This window comes from Cyprinus carpio, unplaced genomic scaffold (assembly GCF_018340385.1).
Source record: "Cyprinus carpio isolate SPL01 unplaced genomic scaffold, ASM1834038v1 S000006749, whole genome shotgun sequence".
In the NCBI taxonomy this organism is placed as follows: domain Eukaryota; kingdom Metazoa; phylum Chordata; class Actinopteri; order Cypriniformes; family Cyprinidae; genus Cyprinus; species Cyprinus carpio.
The window spans coordinates 584,220-608,671 of record NW_024879348.1 but is presented as its reverse complement, the minus strand read 5'-3'; the positions used below and the strand labels follow the sequence as shown (position 1 = coordinate 608,671).

At 37.6% G+C, this 24,452-nt stretch overlaps 2 protein-coding genes across 2 annotated transcripts; one reads left to right on the top strand and one right to left on the bottom strand.

Annotated features, from left to right (window-relative positions):
- Positions 1-204: 204 nt before the first annotated feature.
- On the top strand, positions 205-14,673 carry LOC109072335 (ephrin-A1-like). The gene is made up of 5 exons (XM_042755788.1): positions 205-491; positions 11,411-11,706; positions 12,372-12,437; positions 12,530-12,619; positions 12,836-14,673. Exons 1-5 carry the CDS (start codon positions 391-393, stop codon positions 12,958-12,960), a joined length of 678 nt encoding a protein of 225 aa, XP_042611722.1. The 5' UTR covers positions 205-390; the 3' UTR covers positions 12,961-14,673.
- A 7,856-nt stretch (positions 14,674-22,529) lies between these two features.
- Positions 22,530-24,437, bottom strand: LOC109072336 (dolichol-phosphate mannosyltransferase subunit 3-like). Its single transcript, XM_019088582.2, has 2 exons — positions 24,299-24,437; positions 22,530-23,805 (listed from the first exon to the last, which is right to left on the bottom strand). Exon 2 carries the CDS (start codon positions 23,750-23,752, stop codon positions 23,474-23,476), a length of 279 nt encoding a protein of 92 aa, XP_018944127.2. The 5' UTR covers positions 23,753-23,805; positions 24,299-24,437; the 3' UTR covers positions 22,530-23,473.
- Positions 24,438-24,452: the final 15 nt, after the last annotated feature.

Genomic DNA, 24,452 nt, shown 5'->3' with positions numbered 1-24,452 from the left:
ATAGTTGTTACTAATAGTTTTTTATTCGGAAAATATGTTAACAATCAATACCCCAACCTCAGTATGAACTACAATGCATCTGTAGAGGGCGATCGACTGCTTCTCCGATGTGGGGAAGGACGCCTGTGTGCTGATTGGCTGTTGGAGCGTTGGGGCGTGGCTTGTGCGGAGGTCTTTCAACAAAACCAAAATCCGACGCGAAGAAAGTTTCATTCAGTACTGAGCAGAAAGATAACAGACACGGATCTCTTGATTTATTGTCAATCTTTGTAGCGCTTAGTACTAACAGCATATTACCAACTCAAAACGGCTTAGAGATACACGGCTTTAGAAGAAACTTTACCTATAGCTGGTTAATTTCTTCATTTGGATTGAATCACAGAGACTATAATGGATCTGATGTGGCTTTTATACATAGCAGCGAGTACTATCTGCGCTTTGCTCGCCTCTGCTGAGAGACACACTGTTTTCTGGAATAGTACCAACCCTAAGTAAGTCAATTATTTGTTATTTATTATATTTTTTTATATCATTCTTTTCTTTTCCATTTAAATTAATATTGTGATAATGATTATAATAGAATGTAGGCTACTTTACGCTGAAACGCTGCTAGTTATTTGTAAGCTTTTGCAAACTCTAGCATCATATAGCTTTTTTTCATGGTTGAAGTATATTATTACAACTTTTTTCTCTTTTTGTGAATGTTTCTTTGCATCTTGATACGGGTTTTATTTTGTGGTCGGAGTTGGAGACTCGTGCTTGTTTACATTGTGGCTGCGTTTTGACGTGTTGTTACATCTTTACCTGTAACAGATTGCATAATTCAGACACTCTTATTGCGTCATAATCTGTCTACTACCCATCACTGAATGTTTGTTTACCTGTATTTGTGAATGTGATGCGCAAATCTGCCTCTTAAGAAGAAGTGATGCTTGCTGGGTGTGTGCATGCTCGTTCTCGTACATATCTTAATAGGAATAGTAGTAGTTATTATAGTTATGACCATATTAATATAGTAAGCCCAACAGCGATCCTGCCATGTGGTGCGGTTAATTCATGTTGGGAAAACCCAAAGGGCTGAGGAAACTTAATAATAAATACGAGGATGTGTTGAAATAGGTGTTGAATGTTGAGTGACTTTTCCGACTGAAACGCGCAGAGCAGAAAACTCAAATTGCCGATACGAGGCAGACGCGAACGAATCAATTCTGGATCTTTATAATGATTCGGTTGAACCGACTCACCGAGCGCTCGCGATTGACTGTTTCAGGGTTGCTACTGCTATGTAAGGTGGTACAAGGTGGTACAAAATTATTTTTACGAGCATGTGGGAAATGTTATATAGCAAAACATAAACTGTAGCGCATGTAAATAAATATAGGAGTATCTAACTATATATATATTTATATATATATAATTTTTTTTTTTTTTTTTTTTGTGTGTGTGGACTTCTGAGAATAATTTTGACTGATAATACAAAATAGGCCTACTTTAATAAAATGTAAAAAATAAAAATAAAAAATTGAACCGGTTCACTGAAATGAACTGATTCGATCAAATGAATCAAATGTTGTGAAGCTAAACCTGACAAATAAAGGTATGATCATACTAAGTTACAGCAGTGATTTTGTCATCTCTGAACAATTAGTGTTAAAAATTTCAAGACCCCAAAGGCAGTGAGAATGAATTAACAGAGAAACACTGATAACAAAATGAAAACTGATGAAACGGAGCACACACACACACACACACACACACAAACATACACACTTAACCCATCGACTCTTCTTAAAACAATAAGCATTTGCTCCAGCAGATGTAATGATTATGTCAAAGTCCAAACAACAGTGATCATTTTATTGCCTGTGTAATCTACATACTTGCTATTTTTATTAGATATCTTAATCTTTCCATCTTTCTATATCCCTCTTTCTCTCTGTGATCTAATCCTGTTTTCATAGAAATACTAGAGGGGCTGGGGAGGTGCTTTTTTCCTGCACTTCTTTCTTTCTGCATTTCTGCATTTTCCTGCACTTCTCTTTCTTTCTTTCTTTCTTTCTTTCTTTCTTTCTTTCTTTCTTTCTTTCTTTCTTCCTTTACACAATACTTTTTGCAGTTCTGTCTGCATTTCTTTCTTTTAATTAATTCCACAAATGAAATATAGTCCCTGAAGTGTATAAGGAAGTTGCATTTATATGCTTTGATTTTTATGATACACATGGTCGACTGTGTGTGTGTTTGGGTGTGCAGCAGTCTTGGGGGAAGGTTGAATTCAGGGTCGACAGACCATTGCAGCTGAGCTTGGTTTTTTTTTTTTTTTTTTTCAGCACGAGAGGTGATTCTGAGTCAGGTTGTGTAAGTGTACATGTTTGAATTTGTTGGTGTGTGTTCTTCATGTGCTTGCAGCTGCTTGCTGAAACACATGTGTTGTTATGTTACTCACAGTCAATAGTTGATCAACTGGAAGTTGTGAGCTGATTAAGGAGTGTCCTGGTGAGCAGTTGTAATCCAACACTTGTTTATGATTTAATGGCTCGCTCATATATTTATTAACTAAACTTCCTCTATTAAAGTCTTCACTCCCGAAGATGGTTTTTTTCTCCATGTTTAACCATTTGGAAGTACTACTAGTAATAGTTCACCCAAAATTAAAAAGTAAATTATTTATTCACCCTCGTGTTGTTGAAACCAGAAAGTGAAAAAAGCAGTGCACCATTAACATATCATAAAAGAGCTCCAAAGAGCTATAGTCCAAGATTTCTGAACTCACATGATAGTTTTGTCATTATTCACTGAAAATGTCAACATCCACCTAGCTTTCTTTTCATGAAAGTTCATGAGACACACACAAAGTCCAATTCATGAACGAATCATTCAAGTGGAACTTTTTCAGTGAAATGTTTAATCCAGTTCAGAAAACTGGTCTGACAGATTTGTTCATAAATCTCGTACTTATCGACTCTATGATCTGGTTTGTCACTCAAGCCACTGCATGAAGGTCAGGAATTTTGGAATATAGCACATATGAATCAGTTTTATAATCTTTTATTTATGCTTTTCGAAAGCCAATGTTTATTGTAATTGTACAGCAAAGAGCAGCTTGCCCACTATTTACTATTTCTCCTTTTATGTTCCACATGAGGGGAAAAAAGTTTAGGTTTTGGAACAACATGAGAGTGAGTAAATGATGACTGGGTGAACTAATCATTTAATATCACTTATGGATTCTAAAACTTTTCTGTAATTGTTGCTGTTGTTATTTTATTAGCACTCAAAGGCTTATAGAGATTTCTTCTCTTTCTTCTCTTTCTTTGGCCTCTCTCTCCTACCTGTCCTTCCCAAACCTCCTCCCTTTCCTCTGGCTGTGTGCCCCGTACCGCATGGTTAACTGGCACAAAGTTCAACCTCTCCTCTGCTCTTTTTTCTTTAACTCTTTCCCTCGATCCTTTCGCTCTGCCCCTATCCCATCAGTACCCCAAAACTCTCCGACCTCCTCACATTTTTGTTTCTTCTCCACTTGTCCGCGATCACCCCATTGTGTAACTGTTTCACCCTGCAAAAAGGCCTTTTACATGGTTTAATTCAGCCAGAAATGGGGCTTCCTTGGTTTTCTACCCAAAATGTCCCATTCACCGATGTGTTTTTTTCTTTTTTGCTTGTGGGGTTTTGCCAGCTAAGTGCTTTTTTGTTATACGTTCCAGCCAAATTAGCACGCTCCCACAGCAGATCTGCAGTGGAACAAAACCAGGGGCTAGTGTGACCAATTGCAGGCCAGAGTTCACTGCCGAAATGAAGTGGCATTCATGCGGTGTGTCTGTCACTGTGCGTGTCTGTAAATGTGTGCGGAGAGGAGAAGTGGAGATAGAAACCAGTGATAAAGTGCCATTTTGCTTTTGTCTACATGTCACTTTGCATTAAACTCATCAGATCTGTGTGTGTGCGTGGTCGCTGACAGTGAGAGAGTGAGTGATGAAGTGCCATTCACTCTCTGTAGTCTGTCACTCTCTCTGGTGGTCTTCAAATAGGGAGGCCGCTACTCGAGCCCACCTCTCTCCTGATCTCCTGTCTGGCTTCTCCCTCGTTCCCTCTACCTTTTATCTCAGCCATACACGCCAGCGCTTTTCATCCTTTTATTCAGTTCCTGTTCTTATTTCCTTTCGCTCTGTGAAAGAAGGAAGAAAAAGAGGTGTTGGATTTTTTTCCTTGCCTTTCTTTATCGGGTTTGGCAGTCATTACCACCAGAGCCTGTCTCGCTCCCCTTTTCTCCTCCCTTTCACCTTCTCCATGCCTATTCTGTCCATTCCCTGAATCTGAATTCTGGCGATATCTTGAGAATTCAAATAGGCGTCATTCACAAAGCTCATTTAGAGTTTGTTTTTTGGCTGGTTTAGTACACATTTCCATTTAAAGGGTTAGTTCACCCAAAAATCAAAATTGGCCTCATGTTGTTCTGAATTCATAAGACTTCCATTCATCTTTAAAACAGAAATTAAGATCAAGCAAGTGCCATATTTGACAAATTCTATGTATGTTCGTCAAACAGTGTTTATGTGTGAATAAAAGCCTAAATTAAATCTGTGCATCACATAAAGCACTCAAAATAAACAACTTGATTAATTATGTTTACTTTTTATGAACCTTTTGAAGCCTCAAAATGTTGAGTAATTTGACTTCCTAAATGGAAGGACAGAAATCTTCATATTCCATTAAAAATGTCTTTATTTGTGTTTTGAAGATGAATAGAAGTCATATGGATTTAGAACAACTATCTCTTTAAGACATTTTTAAGATATATAAACCCATTCCACAGAATTGACTTCTTCATTGCCTTCATCATTTTCCAGATTGTAATCAGCTCTTAATCTTTCGTCTTGTGAATTAAATTTGGCTCTTTTTTGCTGATTGCTGACCCATGATAATCTTCTCCAGCAGTCCTTATTCATTTAAGCTCCTACATACAGTCCCTATCGGCCTGAAGTGTTTTGTTTATATAATGTGTGAAATATGTGATATTTGTAAAATCCTGAGAGATTTACCATATTGTGATTTCCAGACATGAGTGAGAAAGTGAACTCTGGCCAAAAGTTGAGTTGACGGCCTTTTCCCTTGTCAACCTTGAGTTTCCTGGCCAAGTGTTTTCCCGGGAAAACGGCACATCCTGCGCGTACAATAAACAATACCTTTCTCACACACTTGCGCACGCAAGCAGCCCACATCTTACACAAGTCTCAGATACACACTTCCTGGTACGCACGCATACTCTGTAAATGATTATTCACACGAGTTAAAGGGCTTGAGAAAGTGATCGTTTTGTCTACGGCTCACTAAAGGGGGATAAACATGTGCCTATGCGCCCATCTCGCATTTGTCACTCATTGCTTCAGTCGCACTTTGTTTCAAAGATGATTTGTTCATTACAACTTCAGTAATCCAGTTATCTTTCTGTTTTATCATGCCACTGCTGTCACAGTCTTCAACTCCCTCGGAATTCCAAGAATTGCTCCTTCATTCCTTTCCCCCCTTTCACCTCAGTTTTAACATCTTTGATGTTTAATCAGTTCCTCTCATATTTAAGAACACAGATAGAACTTTTTAACAGGTATTTAACAGCGCTTTACAATCACACGCTAAGTATTTGTCAGAGATGTGCTGTTAAGTTTGTGTGAGTGTATTTGTTTTCTTAGGATCTTGTTGTCATTGTCACAGTCTCAACCCCATGTGGTTTTGTCTCCGCACTCTCTTTGTTTGTACTGTTCTTGAATGGACTGGTTTTTAAGATGAAGGTCTATTCCCACGACGCATTGCACGCATTTTATTACGGGACGTGCGAGAGGCCACTCCCCCTGCAGGATGCCTAATTCCTAAACAATGCTAGGAACTACTGAAGCCATTTTCATAGCGATATGAGTCGCCTTGTGTACTTCTCATTTCCCTTCACACCGAGTGCTCCCATGTTTCTTATTTATGTAATTAATTTATCTTTGAGAGGACATCAGAGCTGAGCAGAACCGGCTGGTATAGTTGACCGGTCGGATCTGTAATAAGTTTGACAGATTGAACAAACAAGGAATTAGATGGCTAATTCCTAAATCAGCTTTTAAGACACTGTATGAATTAAGAGTTTAAAAATATAGCTCTTGATATTATACACAGCTTATGTTATCTTAATTTAAAACATTTTAAGCGACACAAACATTGCATTTCTGAGTAGATCTTTATCACACTACCATTTCTTCACAAAAGAGGAATGAGTTCAGTCATTTGAGAAAGCAAATCTGACAACTTGATCAATGGTGCTGAGAGACAAAAGATTGAGCGATTTGAAGTGGAAGAAAAAGATTGATGGGGATAAGATGTATGTAAACAAGATATATTGAAAAGCCCCGGTGTGGCATATTGTCACGAATGGGGGAACCGGTCGGATTTGGTTGTCATGGCAATTGCAAAGGGCCAGAGTTAGTGTCCACAAGCGTAGGTCGCTAACTAACATGCCTCGAATTCCAGCGAGCTGCTCTCTGATTGGTTGAGAATGCATGTGGGCTGGGCTACCGGGAGAATGAATGGGGGATCAAACAGGCTTATTGAGTGCTGAGAGACGATCCGAGAGAGTGGACAGAGATGGATGGATTGAAGAAAAGATGAAAAAGCATGTCTGGTCCGAGTCAGGGCGAGGACAAGTACAAGAGCGGCCCGTTCTGGTTTATCAAAGGAATCCTCACTTTTTTCATTTCTTTGCATTCTTTATCTCTCTTACACCTGCACAGTACAAAAGTTTTTTTGTGTGTGTGTGTGTGTTTGTGTGTGTGTGTGTGTGTGTGTGTGTGTGTGTGTGTGTGTGTGTGTGTGTGTGTGTGTGTGTGTGTGTGTGTGTGTGAAAATATAGGCAAAATCTTCCTTTCTGGGCTGAACCACCTCATCAATTCCTTCCCCATTTTCCTTCTATCGCTCTCTTTCTGTCTCCCTCCAGCCTTTGTTGCGTTTCCAACCGAACCACTCCACTGTAACGCTCCAACTGTGTTTCAGAACAATAAAAGAGCTTGCTATGGGCACCTCATCTCTCTCTCTTTCTGCTTGCACTAAACTGAATGAGGCCCCTGGCCCCTCGGCAACCTAGGCCGGGTAATCCCAGAGCACAGAGCACCCGATGATCCTGCCGCAAATGCATTCCGAACCAGTCACCCGGAACAATGCTGCCTGCATTAGCGCTGAATTAAAACGACAGGGGCTAATAACATAGTCGTTTTAACCAGCAAATGCAGGTGTGCGGGTGAGAGTGAAGGATGGATGTGGGGGCAGAATTTCATTCATTACCGTTTAGACTGTAGTATCAGGTGGTGAAAGCTACAAAAGGTCACAGATCAAATGACAGGGATGTTGGCGGACCTATTGTTGGAGCGAGTGCATGTGTGTGTGTTTGTGTGTGGGTGGGCGTTTAAATACCTCAGATCTTCCCTTTTAAACAGGTGAATGTGGGAAGAATGTTAACTTTTTCTAGTTTAGTCTAGTATTAGCCAACATCCCTGCATCTGTGTGTAAGTGTGTCTGCACTGCCGACTCCGAGTATTTCCTCACCCTCTCACCTCCCGCTGATCATCCCCCCCTTTCTCTGAGCGCCGACATTCCAGCAAGTGATAGAGTGTTGAAATGAGAGAGGGAAAGGGAGGAGGGACCAACTGATAGACAGACTTAGAGGGGCTAAAAAAGAACAGCAAAAACAAAACTTTGAACTAAAGATTAAGAGACCTGAGATTAACCCACTCACCCATTTGGCATTAAGTCAATTCTTCCTACTGAGCGTTCCACTGACATTTACAGGAAGATGAGTTCAGGATGAAAAACTTCAGCTATTCATATTTTACGGTAAGCACGGACATGACTCACAAGCACCCGTATTCTTTATCTGCCAAGTTTCAGTGTTCATAAATCAAACACAGAGTTCATTCATTCTCACATTTATTTACTCAAGTGAAAGAGATAAGGATAAAACTGGGGTGTAATTTTGTTTTATGTTAGTTTATTTTGTTATTTTCTGTATATACTAATACTATATATATATATATATATATATATATATATATATATTATATATATATATATATATTTATATATATATATATATGTATATATATATATAGGGGGGATTATTTTGTTTGTTATTACTACTTGTTTATTCCGTTTTCAGTATTATCTTTCCTTTTATCAATTTATCACTGCTTTGACAATATAGTAATACTACTAAAATTATAATACTAATACTAATAAAGCATATATAATAATAATAAAGCATAGTCATTTGCAAGATTAAAACTGAGATGAAGAGAACATTTTAAAAATTTCAGCTGTCCCTTTGTTAAACCTTAAAACCATTATGGAGCCTCGCCTGAAGCCTGGAACCAAAAATCAGAGGACAAAACAGAAAGCATAAATGATTTAGGTTCATTTATGGATGATCAAGATGAAGTCTGGCCCAGTATGTGTGATGAATGATGCAAGAATGAGCAAATGGCACTACTGTATGAATAAAGGCATTGATAAAGTAACTGTAGCGTTTGAAAGGACACTGGCGCTTGGAGCACCCGCTGACCCCTGTATTGAGACTGGGTCCATCCCCCACTGCTTTCTCCCACCCTCCCCACTGACTCCCAGCCCCTGGGGGCTGAAGGGGGAGCAGCATAATTGCCCCCCTCTGGGACCACTTTAATTCCAGTCTTTGTGTTTTAATTGCCCCCCCTCCCGACCCCCTTTTGATGAACACATTGGGGCCATACCACAAACAGATTTTAATCAGGGCTTTAACAGGGTGTGTGTGTGCTGGTGTGCCAGATGACTGCTCCCAAGCATCTGGTGACAGCAGTTAAAGAATGTGAGACATGTAAATTATTATTGGTGGTGAGGTATATTTGCTTCATTCATCAAACAAAGATGCGTCAGTGTGTGACTCCCGTACACGGCCTCCAGAGAATTGAAGTGTGTGACTGGGAGTGCTAAGTTTGGCTTTAAGTGTAGCTCTGTGTGTGTGTGTGTGTGTGTGTGTGTGTGTGTGTGTGTGTGTGTGTGTATGTGTGTGTGTGTGTGTGTGTGTGTGTGTCTGTGTGTTTTTTTTTTTTTTTTTGTGTGTGTGTGTGTGTGTGTGTGTGTGTGTGTGTGTGTGTGTGTGTGTGTGTGTGCAAGCGTGTGTGCGTGCGTGTGTGTGTGTGTTTGGATCAGCAGTGAGTGAAAGCAGCAGGCCAATTAAAAGGGCTGTGTGTGTGTAAGACTAGAAGAGGTCTGGAGCTAGATCGTCTGTCCTAAGACCAAGGGGTCCCCCCCATCAACAAACAAGAAAAAGAGAGACCGAGACAGACTTTGGAGACTTTGATCATCGAGCAGACGTGTGGATGTTGTCACACACCGACAGAAACACCCACTCTGGGAAATAACGCTACTGCTGTTTCCAGCAGACAAGGAGAAAAGCTGAAATTCTCCAGAAGTTAGGAGGATTCCAGTTAGTGTCTATGAAGCTCATTTAGGCCCTTGAGAGGTTTGTGTTCCAATATTTCAGTGTCAACTGATACTTTACTCCATTAGCAAGAGTATTACACTTTCAAAAGAAAATCTGAGTGGTGATCGCTTGAGCAAGACCCACTACCATAAAGCTAGAGTGTTCTGGGTGGTTGCCAAGGTGTTGCTATGTGGTTGTTAGGTTCTTCTAGACGGCTACAAGGGCATTTGTTGTTGAAGACTTACTAGTCCAAGTGAAGAGAGTCCATCCAAGTCTTTATGATATTCTAGAAATGGCTCCTTGGTTTACTCCTTTATAATAAGTAATTGCGATGTTTCCAGGTAAAAATTGGGAGTTTAGGTGTTTTACGTTTAGAAGCCACATAATTTGAGGTATCAATCACATCCTTAGAATAAACAGCGGCAGACAAATTATGCACCAAAGTATAGCACTTTGCAGTCAGTATGAAATGAAATTTGTATTTTTTATTAATTGTTTTTTTTAAATGCATGTTATTGATCTCATTGTGAACAATTCAGCAATGCATGTTACAATCTTGAATCGAAACATCTCAACTCAATCTTCTGGTGAAACGTCAGACTCCTCTCTGGTGACATTCTCTAATCATTTAGTCCACTTAAACCCTTTTTTTTTCAATCGAATGCAAGCTTGTGACAACAACCAAAGAATTTAACCAAGTATCCTTTTGGATGTGCATCACAAAATGAAAGAAATTATCGTTCACCTTTTTCGCTCCGTTTAATCGTAACTTTAAGGGCTAGCAAGCCTTAACAAGGATCACTAATAAAACTTGACCTTTAACAGCAAATTTCAGACTATATTTTTAAACAAAACCGTTTTAGAGCACAAACCTGATCACCATCCAAAAAGTTGTGCCCAGGGAGCCCAAAAAGTTTTTATAGCTGATCTTAAACCTGCCTGAAATTGAGCTCATAATGAAAAAGTCTGAACATGAGCTCAGAAATGAACATATGGAAGCTAAAGTGGCATCCGATGATGGATGGATGAATAAATAAGCGAGGGCATTCTTTCTACCTCTGGCGTTCTTCTATCATTGGGCAGCACATAAACAGAGATAGCATACTGCCAGAAGAGCTACAGGAGCAGAACCAAGAATGAAGCAAATGCTGGCGAGAGGGAGGGCGTGGAGAGGAGCAGACAGGCAGACTGTCTCCGTCTCCTCCCTCCATGTGTCAAATGAAAGGGAGAAGTGTGGCGTAGACAGAGTGTGTATGACTCCGTCAACTGGAGTGCGTGTGTTTATCTGTAATGAGTAAGGGAGTGTTGACGAAGCGAAGATTTATTTCTCCATTTGTGTTTGTGAGGGTGAGTGTGTTTCTGCAGATAGTCAATAGTCATCAACTGGTGATGCAACCTGACAGATTGCTAATGTCTTTGCGTAAATAAGATTCTGCTCTCATGAGGCAAACGAGATCAATACGCAATGTCCATGTTCCTGTTGACTCTGACATGTTCTCTGACTACGGACAGCGTGTGGTTCGATCGGTGAACCAATGTTCAGAATAATCTATATTCATGCATCTGTCTGGGCTCTTCTTCTACAAAGAAATCAACATACTCATCTGTCTTTCCATTGTTCACATTTTTTGTCTTTTCTTCCCTGCCATTGTCCCTTTGTGATTTGCCGTCTGGTCGTCTTTGAGATGCTATTGTAGATCAATGCAAGGGCAATTGAAAATGTGATTGCATCAGACTTGGCATTCAAGTCAGGCGTTCCGTGAAAGTTCTCTGAATGAAGAATTCTTGTCACAGATGGGACGGACATCACTGAAGTTTTTCTTGTTTTCTGCAGATCTATAGTGCTAGATGGTCTTGTCTCATGGTCTTGTTATTTTGCATTATCTATATTTTAATACAAAGTATTTATGAAATCACTCAATCTTTCAGGTTCCAGCAGGGCAGCTATGCGGTTGAGGTACGCCTGAACGACTACCTGGACATCGTTTGCCCTCACTACCCACTGGGTGAAGTGCCATCACAGGACGCCGAGCGCTATGTTCTCTATATGGTGGATCGTGAAGACTATGACTCCTGCCGCCCACAATCCTACGACCAGATGCGCTGGGAATGCGGCCACCCTTTCGCCCCACACGCACCCGAGAAGTTCTCGGAGAAGTTCCAGCGTTTCACGCCATTCACTCTGGGAAAAGAGTTCCGACAGGGCGAGAGCTACTACTACATCTGTGAGTACAGGCCTAAACTATGAATGTAACATTTATGGTTGATCGTTTTGAAGAATGATTAGGGGTGGAAATGTTTTGAACATCCGAAAACCCGTTATAGATTTATTGCCCCACAAACCATGCACTGAATGTTAAGTCTGTGAGTCATATTTGAGCCCTCCTTTAGCACCACAGTAATGAATACATTTCATTTCATGTTGTGGACTGCTAAACTGGCAGCAAAACCACTACGTGTCTTTCTGGCATCCCCACGGGCTATCCTTGGGGAGTTGGAAACACAAGGAGCGCAATTCAGCCAGCATGTGGACTGGAATATGGAGGTCTAGAATTAACAATGGCAAAATTCGACAACCCAATTTAGACCCTTCTAGGAAAGCGTACTGCTAAAAAAGCTAATTGTGCAAACATTGTGCAGTCAAAGGTGGAGCGTTTCATGGATAAAAATGCTTTAGGTCTGTTTTGATAGTGTGGAAAGATCAATGTCAGTTAGTCCAATGCAAATACAGCAGAACTAAATCCAATTTTCAATGTCGCAGTTTAAATCAGTGGATTTGCAGCTCTGAAACACTGTGAACTCTAGTGTGTGCTCTACTCATTTACTTATTTACCTCTCTCTATACTTTTATCTCCCTCAATCCTGATGGTCTTCTTTTTTTGCCTTATAGCCAAACCACTGCACCACCACGGACAGGAGTGTCTGAGACTCCGAGTGGACGTAGTTGCCAATGATGGTAAGTATTGCTTCCCTGGTGGTGTGTAGGCAGATCTTAAAAGTGCACATTTCAGTTGATCTGTGTATTCACTGGTGTTTGTTTCCATTCAGGTTCTCAAGAAGCCAGGGTCAGCACAGGAGGCGGAACCAAGGGGGGCACAGGGGGAGGAGCTCACACACCATCTAATCGGTTACCAGCAGGTACGGTCACGCAAATTGAGTTTTTACTGTATTTTTGATTAAATAAATGCAGCCTTGGTCGGCATAAGATATTTGTAACATTATAAACATTTATAATATATTTCAATAAAATGAAAAACTAAACATGATAAATGCATGCATTATGATCTCTGGCCTTATCGTTGTATACCATCTACAACTACTAAAAACAAAATATTTATTGCTTCGCTGTTACAGATGATCCTGTTGTGGCTCTTCCTGAAGTACAGAAAAGCATGCGGACAAACTCCGCCATTTCAATAGCATCCTGGACTGTTCTCACAACTCTACTCCCCATTTTATTATTGCTGGTCTTACAGTGAGATGAACATTGGACTAAATTACAAAAGATTATAATGACGGCAGCCTGTGTTGATGGAAGCACACAGGGGTAGCTCTTTACATCCCAGTGCTGGCCATTGGGAGACGCGTACAGGAAGTGGAGCTCTCTCACACCGCTGGTGCTGGTGGAGAAGCGAAACTTGAATGAAGAGGGCTTTGAACTTTTGGACACTTCTACAGAAACAAAACAAGACGTCAGTATTTTTCTGGAAATAATGTTCATGCAAAGGGATTTTTTTTCCTTTCCATTTTTTGTTCCTCATATTAACGCCGGACTACACAAAACCTGGATAAGAACAAACTGAAACAGTAATGAAGAATTTGAAATAGCACGTACTTCAAATATGGACAACCTCTTTGTTCAAGTTTCATAATGAGGGGACGCAAGCCAAGAATGAGCCAAAGACCACAAAGTTTCTCACGAAGGAGCAGAGCGATCAAACCTTTTATTGTTTTCTCCTGTTTTGTTGATCCACAGAAATAATTGTGTTTCGTATTAATTTATGTAGCATCAGCTCAGTGGGTTTTATTCTCACGATTTTCTCATGATTTTACAAGACTGTGTGCTGTACCTGGATTTAAACCTGGTAATGCAGCACAGAACACACACAAACCCTGTTCCACTGAAATGGTGCTGGCTATTGTGATGGGACATCTGAGGAATTTAACAGAGTATGTCAGATTGAGCGCCGGCACCCTGTCAGCGGAAAACGGGGGCATCCGATACTGTTTACCAAACCCACTGACACACTTCCATTCACAAATGCTGTTGTTTTTGTACATTCATTGTTTAAAGAGTTTGTAAATTATTAGGTATGCTGCAGAACAAATGACTGTATATAGTGACCAAAAATGTTTACTGTGTGATAGGGAGAGAGAGGGAGAGAGAGAGAGAGAGAGAGAGAGAGAGAGAGAGAATGAGACGTGAGAGAGGAGAGACTCGTTGGATTCATGTGTATGTAGATGAAAGACAGGAAGAAATGCTGGCAAAAAAGGAAATGTTGATATGTCCAGAAACACACACTGCCTCTCAAATGTGTGTTTGTGTTAACAGAGGAGATGTGATGCCAAGCACAATCAATGAGAAGCGCGCACACACACACATCAACAAGTGGACAACTGGAAGGCAACAGAAGGGTTTTAACACAGAAAACAACCTATGTAAAGTAATTCAACTGATTTGTATCGGTAATTGGAAAATACTAAATAATGCAAAATATTGATATTAATGATATATATTATTAACCCAAATTATATGGGTTATGGGATATATGGGGTTGCCCATGTCCAATAAAAAACAATATGAAATTAAAAATTAAAAAAAAAGCAAAACACAAATTAATGCTAGAAAATGAGACACTTAAAATCATTAAATTGCAATATTTATACACAGTATATAATGCAATTTAATAATAGCAAATGATTTATTTATAACATTTATTTTTACCTATTATTTAATTACAGTTCTCAAAATAAGCCACTGTTATTGTCTTATGAATCTCAAAATGGCCCAAATATCTGCTGATTAATTTACCTGCCTGATATATCAGTCTGTTACTACAATGTAAGTCTGCAATTTTGTTTTTAATCTACCTATACTACACTACCAGGAAACTGTTTGTGTGGGGAAACTGGACCGGGTTTACAATTTGAGAAGGACACAAGTTTCTAACACTAATCCACTAAAGCACTATGAACAACAGTACATACTGTACACTGACTCTGACATGATGTAGCTGTTTGAGCTCAATTCCGGGCAGTTGTTCGTTCGACTGACGCAGCTGTATACAACTAACATCAGATCACTGCCATTCATTTTTTGACTTTTGTTTTCCTTTTTTCATTCTCATATTCTTATTTTGTACATTTATTGTGTAAAATGTATATTATGTATATAAAGAGGATTATATAAAAAAAGAGACCTTTGATTTAAAAAAAAAACAGTTAATGTGAAGATTCTTATGTGAAAATAAATGATATTTTTGGAAAATGCGATTGTCGCCAACCTTGTGTTTTTTGCAGAGATGTGATGTCATTTCCTGTGACATTCATACAGTTGTCCTGCTTGTATTTATTTAGTGCATGCAAAACAATGTTGTATTGATATTCCTTCCTTTTGCTAACTGTGTTTCTTACTATATTGTATATTTTCATCATTTAGCAGCATGGACCAGAACTATATGAGCTCATTTAGGACAATGATAATTCCCAAGCAGAGTGAAAGCACATATTGTACTGTCCGTGTGTCAATAGGATGAAGTATTTTGTCTCTCAGGGTTTATGTTTCACTGGTGACAGGAAAAAGATCACAATGGTTGGAGGTCAGAGGCATCAGTTTGACCATGTGTGTGTGATTCAGGAGGATAATGCACAGGTGTGACTCTTCCCTTTGTTTTCTTCCTAAACTTGGGCTTTTGCCAGATGGCTCAGTAAACATACGCACACCTCTTCTGTTATTTGTCTTCCATTTTAGAAAATCTCAATCAGTTCATTCCTATCTTTAAAAAAAATGTTTTGACTGTATGCTTCAAGCTTAAACCAGTATTATTGTAGTGCATATATACACTCTCAGAAAAAAAGGTACAAAAGCTGTTACTTAGGCGATGTACATAGTGTACATATTAGTACCTAAAAGGTACAAAAGTGTACTTTTTGAAAAGGTACTGCCCCAGTGACAAGTTTTTGTGCCTTTTTTTCTGAAAGTGTGTGTATATATATATATCTATATACATATAAATCAGAATTTTTATATCTTTCATTTAAATTTTATTTTATTTATTTTTTTAGAAGTTCATTTTTAGGTATATCTATTTAGTTTTTCTATTTTTATTTCGGTTTTAGTTATTTAAGTACATCGTTAAAACTAAATTAAAATGAGAAATATGTAGACGTGTGTGTGTGTGTGTGTGTGTGTGTGTGTGTGTGTGTGTGTGTGTGTGTATGTAATTAAACTGACCAAATTTTAAAAGACGATATCTCAGTTTGCATTGAACTTTCATCTTCGTAACTTGGCAGATATTGTTTATGCTCAAACAGCAACATTAGACACTAACTAATGTTAAAAAAGGTGAAATTGCAATCAACCACCCATTTAATGTGTTTTTATTGTTAGAAAATGACATATTCACAAAAAAACTGACACATGACAAAATCACAGAAAATGAATAGGATAGAAAGATATAATGGTTTATCTCAACACAATCTGAAGGTTAAACACCTCTTTTTTTTTTTTTTTGGACCAATAGTCAAAAAAGGAAAAAATAAACTTTTTTCAGAATGTATTATATACCCTCCTCATGTACAGTACATTCCAGCATGACCTTTTCTTTCACACCTTATTTTGTTTATGTTTTATCATTGTCTCCATCTCTTTCTGTATGGCAGCATCTCATTTTCTCCCTCTCTCTTCGTTTCTTTCAGCCTCAGTTCTTCGTTTACCTTCCCTAAAGCTCTCTCTTTTTCTCTCTCCGTCTCTCTGTGTCTGTCTCTGTCTCCTACACACTATTGTTCCACCCTTCCTCCTGCTCATCTCCAGAGGCCTCTCTTTCTTTTCTTTTTCTTCTATTTTATGGTTGTGACCGTAAAAAGCAGCTGTCACACTGCAGACTGGTTTAGCAGCTCACACCCTGACCGTGTGTTTTCAGATCTTTGACCTCCGACTGTAAATCAGCTCCTCTCTTAACCGTTTGACCTCCTCAAGAGTTTAGGGAGTTTAAATGGAATAAGTGGCACTTCACTAGAGGACTTTTGCTTTAAGTAGTTATTATTGCTAAAGAGAAACCACAAAGAGTCAGTCAAATGAGCGACAAAAGAACAACAACAGGAGCCGTATGAAAAATTATGTCTGGCGACAAAGAGCTTAGTATGATGCGGAAAAGGGACATCTGTTTAAGAACAGATAGTAGAAAAGTTTGTAAAAAATAAATAAACAAAATGGTAGGGAAAATTCTTTTTTTATATATAAAATTCAAAATAATTAATGAGTAATATTATTTATGTGAATTTTATTTATATTAATATAATTTATAACTTATTTCTAATTTCTAATCTGTCTTGCATAGACTTCCATTGTAAGTGCATTACTGCAAATGCAATTTTCCCTTTAAAAACTGAACAGATGAGTCAAAATATTTTTCTGTTCTTAATGGGCGGGATGTAGTTCCACAAATCTTTTTCCTTTTAAAAATGAACTGCACTTGAATTGAATGAACTTCAACTGCGGTGTCAAAGAGACTCTAAAAACAAGAGGGCAAGATCTCTCCCTCCTTCCTGGATATTATTCATCTCACATCTGGAAAAAAATGTTGTCCCTCTCTTATCAGCTTTTTATATGTCCTGAAGATTGAGAATGTTACTTCTGCATTTTTCTGCTTTTAAGATAATGCATTAAGTTGGTCCTGCACATCTGTTTCTGTGCTGATGATAAATATGTTAATCTTTTGTCCTTGAGCTACAAATACACATTTGAGAGAGAGTCTACATTCACACACACACACACACAACTTTGATCAAGAAATATGCTTAGCATGTTTTATCCTTGCACAAGTTGGGGCAAATACTGTGGCTTTGTATCCCATTTCTGTTACTCATCTGATAAAATGTGCTGTAAAAGACAAAGAGCATTCATTAGATGATAACACACTTAATTTATAATTATGGGGCTATACAATCAAAACAGGAAGCTTGGATGAAAGCCACATAATGTAACATGAAGTATATGTTGAAATCAATAAGGCTGTGTTCATGTATGTGTTTTGTCTAATATCATATTTGCTTCTCATATTCAGTCATCAGTGCAGGAAGCAGGTTGGAGAACAGCAGCTACTTGTCTGGACGCAGCATGGGCATCACGTGGAGAGAAATATGACACAAGTCTTCCTCAGACAGATATATGTCCGTCATACTGTTATCCAACATGAACGGGGGCTGCAGAAACTCTGTACAGAAAAGAATGATGACATTAATGTGTAGGCAGAGAAAAAGAACTCTTTATAAAGGTATGTATTTATATGTATTTTAAAGCATATATTTCCATATATGATTCATATATGTATTTTTAAGCATATAACAAATTAATATATGATAAGGAATTAATAAAAATTAATTGATGATATTTTTTCCTCCAAAGACTTACCACCTTTTCTGAATCATTTTTGTTGCACGAATTGGCATTTGAACAATTTGAACAATAATTATTTTAGTTCCTCTGTGTTAAAGCCTAATGTAACAACTAAATATCCCTGATTTTAGATCAAGTCGAGATAGCTGGAGAAATCAGCTTTTTGACCACATTTGGCCTTAAAAGCATACTGCTCAGTGAACCCTGAGTAAACATGGGACACTTCCAGCAAGATGTGGTTCCTAAAACAAAGACAATAATGTTATGATGTCTTTGTGAGCACTGAGTAAAACCTGGATTTCTTCGTGTTTTGTTTTTTTTATTCATTGGGGATTGAGAGCAAGCCAATATATTAATAACATTTTTTAAAAAAATGCTCCATTTTCACTGCTGAATGAGTTATCCTATTTCAAAGACACATAGCCAAACCCAGAGACATACTATACCAGTCCAACAATATCAGAAATATGAATGCATAAACCCCGTAATTATTTTCAAGCCATTTAAACAACAAAGACTGTCTTGCAGCTTCTCAGAATGGGGTCGGGGACGCTGCATCTAGATTTAAGCTCTGCTTGATGGATTGCGCATAAATTCTTGTTCAGACAATGAAAATGAGATTGAATTTCAAGCTATGCTTGCCAAAAATTTCAGAAGAAATCAACCTTGATACAACTTTCAAAAGCACACACCATTCTACTTAGTTTGATACAGCCCATTTTCTTTACAGAGCTGCTGATTTCAGACATCTGTTCAAACAGTTCATTATGCAATTTTGAAAAAAATTAGTAAAGATTTAGATTAAGAGGGTGAAAATAAGTCTCACAGAGTCACTCAAGCCAAAAACTAGCTAAACACTAGTAAGATTTTGATCTGGCAGTGTAATAAGCTACTGAGTCAAACATGTAACTCTTACAGTGAACACCAACTGAATTTAGCCATTTTACAGGATGTATTACCTTCTACATACTCTTATATGGGCTGGTTCCTGTCCTAATAAAGGCATATTTGAATATTGACTTCTGGGTCACGGGCAAAGAAACCTGGAAGTGTTCCACAGTGTTGGATTCTTTGACAAACACACCTTGCTAGCACATGTTACTGAAACAGTGAGCTAATTAGCTTAAACAATAAGGTTTACATTCACTGACGTACATACCTTCAGAGGAGCTAAAGATTTCAGTCATTACTCTACACTTCCACTAATTTTTCCGTCTTTTTTACATTCGTATTTATTTTAACAAGGCTCTAGAGAAAGTTTTGGCAGCTGGCACTCCAGATAGGATTTCTCTTTGTTCATATGTTGGCAGCACAGTACTCAGACATTTTTAGACGTTTTAGGCCATTCAGATGCTTGGTGTGCTTGAGGTTTTACTGAATGTCATTTCAAGTCGACATAGAATCAAAATTGATGCTATTTACATTATTGAAACACATTCCTAGTTTTATTGTGTATGATTCGTCAGTGCATGTTATTCTAACGGGAAAATAATGTTTGCCTTTGTAATCTTTGTAATCAAAATGTAATAACTCAGAAATGTGTACATGCTATTGGAAAAAAATGTTAAATGGTAGCCAAATAGCTATTTAGACATTGTTTTATTTTCATAGCCATTGTCCTCTAAATTTGAGAACCACAAAATGCAAATACTTAAACACTGTATATACTATTTACTTTAGGTAGATACAAATATGCAGAATTAGAGATTATATTTAGAGAATTTATTAATATATTTTATTTGTAGGCTATATTTTTGTTTACTTAAAACACCTTTATGAATGTATAATTATTAACTATACATTTTTATATTTTTTATTAAATTAAACCATTTTATAATCAAATACAACAACATTCAAATGTTTCTCTTCTTAAGTGTCCAGATCCATTTTTGGGTCACTGTTGGTTTGAGTTTGAACCATGTATTCAATCTAAATGAGGCACATACAGTTCATTCTCCCAACAATAACAGACCAGAAGAAGTATCACGTTGCATAACAGACAAATGTGAAGTATGGGGCATAAAGGTCTCTTGACGTACAACAGCGGCATAACCTGTCTTATATTTCGCAAAATGTGGCGTCTCTAACCCCTAAAGGCAGTTGAAACAGGTCAGCTGAGACAAATGTGCTTGTTTTTAAAGCCATGTTGTACAAAATATTGCTTTCAGTGATTTTTGAAAACCAACAGTGAAAATAACTACCATTAATTCTGTTTACTAGCATCTATTTGTTGAATTTATAACATTTTCTTAAAGAAACAGTCCACGCAAAAATTATATACTCACCCTCATGTCTTTAAATCTGTAGTTTTATTCCTCAAGTGGAACACAAAAAGGGAATGCATGTTTGTTTTTTTCACTTGTTTGCTTTAAACATGCCCTGGCTAACAATGCGCTACATTTCAGAGAGATTTATTGATCAGGACCAGAAAATTACCGTGGATCAGAAAGCAAAGTCTGCAATTTTCTCTTTCTTCTCAATAATGTATCATTGAATCTTTCTTAAATCCAGCACAGAAAGTCCTATTCAAAACTGCGTCTCAAAATCTGTGATAGAAATAATTTGCTTAGCTCCTCAGTGGTTTAAAAATGCGTCTCAAAGCATAAACGTGGTGTTAATCATTCTGTGGTTTCAGGAGAAAATGCTGATTCTGTTCTCTCATATGCTACTATGGGTTTGTGAAAAACAGGCCTTAACTAACATCAGCTTGTAAGAGGCTGCAGGGGGTGACATCAGAGATTTTTTTTATTTTTGAACAGGTGCCAATCAGCAGTCAGGCGGAGCCTAGTCTTACAAGAAAACTGCAAACTTATGAAAAACCTACTTTTTTCTGCAAACAGGTATAGGCCTGTTCACAGCGGCATTGAAAGGGCCTAAAAAAAAAGAAGGTTACAAGAGCCTACTTTAAGCTTGAAGAGAACGAATGAGCTTTACGTGCCAAAAACACCAGATTAATTCAGCACTACATACAGCGCCCCGTGTGCACTTAGTGGCTTTGGGATTAGTGTTTTAAGAGCCAACACATGGACGTGGATCACATTTCAGAATTTATGTGCACAGAAGTTCATTTTTTTGAGATCAGAATCTAAGGCAGAGTACAGCAGTGCAAAAATTCAACACAACTGAGAATGAATCACGCTGTATTTTGTATCAAACATTAATTTTCATCATATAGAATGTCTGAGGAAACGCAAAAAAAGGTGAACAATGAAATGGTGAACACACATGATGTATTTTAACATTGGGTTTAACCCCAGAGAAAGGTAGGCCTACGTGTCACACTTGTAATTTAGAAGCGGGGGGTAGCGGCTCTTTTTACCGGTGGCCATTAAAGCAGCTCTTTTCTGGCATTAACCCTACATTGCTGTGCCAAACTTGTGCAGTGTGAACCGATGTGGTCATTGTTCCGTCTCAACACCAATCGCTTGTCTCATATTCATACTTTAACCCTCTGGTATTGTTCATTTGGGAGTCACACTTATGTTGTTTGCGGTCAAAAGTAACCGGGCACCTGAAATTTAACTTTTTTTATTTTCAGTAAAAATCAAGGTAATATATTTTTTTTCAATTTTTTTTTTTTTTTTTTTTTTGTATTTTGAGAGAATTTCATGGCACTAATTAATATTTATGCAATAATAATAATTATTATTATTATTTCATGTTAAAATAGAGATAATGCCTTTAAAATCCAATTTTGAAGTCAGATTATTCCATCTGTTTGGAGTTTAAAAAAAAAAGAAACACATTTCTGCATTTCCATGGTTTGGCAACTACATTCCTATGTAGCTCAATATAAAAGGCTTATCTCTAGTTGTTTTTTATATGTAATTGTATTATTTATTTTTTTATTTTTATTAGTTTTTGCATTAATTTTACTAAAGTCAAACCTGAACACAGGAAAGACATTCACAAGTGTAAAAAAATGAAACAAAAATCAACAAGAATTCTTTATCAGAGATTAATCAATCTGAATTTCAACCTCTTATTTGAGTCTTGTGGCTCAATTTTGCCATATTGTTACAGACACACCAGTTCATTTGTGTGTGTCTGTCTGTTAGGTACTGATGTTTTAGAGTGTAACCCTTCGTTGGTGTCTGTGTTTTTACTGCATTGTGGCTGAATTATCAATTTTACTTCACGATTTGTATGTTTTTCCAATTCATTTCCAACAGCGGTCATTTTTACCACGAACAACACAAGTGTGACAATTTTTTTTTTTTTAATTTAGTTTATTTTTTTAGTATAGTTTTTTTTTTTTTTTTTTTGTGGTTAGACATGAAAGTTGAGTTTCATACCACTCCAATGAAGTAGCGATTTTTAAAATGTCTAAACATTTTTTCCCCCGTCTGAAATGACCAAACAATACTAGAGGGTTAAACAGCCATGGGGACACTGAGCAAAAACATCAAATGGTAAAGGAAAACACATAAATTTAAGTGAAGAGACTATTGTATTCATACCTTTGTAGTCCTAAAAGTCTATTCAGGAAAAACTTAATACATTCTGCAAATAATAGCTGCTAATACAAGGATGCAAGAATCATTATGGAAAAAGGCTGCATGCTGCGTTCATCCAATCAGTGACACTAACACCGCAAATAAGACCGTAAACCCGGTAAATGCACAGTGTGACATGTCAGCTTGTGAATAAATAGCATTCCTTTTTAATCCGGGTAGGTTATGGGCAGTGTGAAAAGTAAAGCAAAATGACCCTGGATTTCTTTTACCTGAGCTTTAAAGTGACACAGGGTCAACTATTTCAAGTGTGAAAAGCCCTATGTATACCACTTCTTTTATTATATTCACATTAAATGCTTGTACTTACAACACTTGTAGCCTACTCCAATTACAAAAAAATGCTCATAACCTTAATTTAAGGTAAAAAGGACAACAACAGGGGAGCCTTAACACAGTCCCATTATTTTATATTTTAAATCAAATCTTAGTAATTTGATTTACTGAAATGCTGCCCTTGTGCAACTACACAGTGGGTTCATTTCTAAGTCTGACTCAGAATTCGGACTCATTAAAAAGAACTGGTTCAAAAAAGATGTATTCATTCCCTGGCCAATACAAATACACACTCTAGAGAAGCTGACTGCACTGCTCTCCATTGACAATACATGCATGTGCCTGTAATGTTTAAAATAAGACTGTCACAATGCTGGAAATAGATCATTCACAGGTGTGCAGGTGTTTACATTTCAAACCATTATTTACATCATGTTGAAAAAAAAAAAGACTTGGAAAAAGTTGGACAGCTTTGAGCTACAGCTTTGATTGCATATTGTAGTACAGACATCACCAAAGTAAACAGAAATAATAGGACTACGTTTGCATTTGTATATAAAAAGAACAGAAGCTAAGATGTAATTCTCACATCTTCAATCCCTTCTTCTTTAAATCCTCTTTGGCTTCTTTTATTTGGGCTTGCAACTCTTTGGCCGCATCCTCACAGTCATTAAACGTGGCCACACGGTAGCCGACAGTTGCCAGTGAATAACACCCAAACACCACCAGCAGATATACAGGCATGGGCCACGCCAGCTCTCTATACTGGGGAGGCAACTGCAAATCAAAGGAGGTAAAGGTAACGAGTCCCCATGCCACACCAATCAGTGACACACCAAGAAGCCACTCCAGAATCTTTGTCATTGTGATGAAGATTGTGGGACGGTGAAGGGCAAAATTATAAATGAAAAATCCACCTGTGAGGATAAATGTGTTTCTGTTAGACAGGTCTGTTTCATATATTATGTTTTATTGTAAATAGCACACACTGTAAAACGTAATTTTAAAGTGGCCATACATGAAAACACTGTATGAAATAAATCATATAGAACTATATTAGTATATATATAATACATTATCAAAAAAAAAAAAAAAAACTTTCATGAAATGCATTCGATTAAAGGTGATAATCAGAATGTCTACTACTAGTGAGACAGGCGAAATTGGATGATAAAGAAATCATAAATATTACAGAAAAATAATTGTAAATATACGTTACACCACTGTTGTTTAAAATTATTTTGAACAGCTAACGTTAGCACGAATGCTAACGATTACATGGTGTTTACAATGAAATCTCACAAACAACGATAAACGGAGGCAATACTTTAGCTTAGTAACAATAGCCAGCTCCCAAATCATAAATACGCACATTGAAAATACACCGATAATATTGAAACACTCTCTTACCCGCTGTTCAAAGCCAGCTCACCACTTTCGGAATAATAACGCAGGTTGATGACGTGGATGCCGAAAAGCATTATGGAACATGCAGTGCATTTCAAAGATTTACTACAAGACTAAATTCGAATAATCTGTTCTTAAACCTGTTTCAATAATAATA

Coding starts and splice junctions, on each gene's coding strand:
- LOC109072335 (XM_042755788.1), top strand. CDS start 391: ATGGATCTGATGTGGCTTTTATACATAGCAGCGAGTACTATCTGCGCT. Junction 492..11,410: donor TGGAATAGTACCAACCCTAA/GTAAGTCAATTA, acceptor TCAATCTTTCAG/GTTCCAGCAGGGCAGCTATG. Junction 11,707..12,371: donor CGAGAGCTACTACTACATCT/GTGAGTACAGGC, acceptor TTTGCCTTATAG/CCAAACCACTGCACCACCAC.
- LOC109072336 (XM_019088582.2), bottom strand. CDS start 23,752: ATGACAAAGATTCTGGAGTGGCTTCTTGGTGTGTCACTGATTGGTGTG.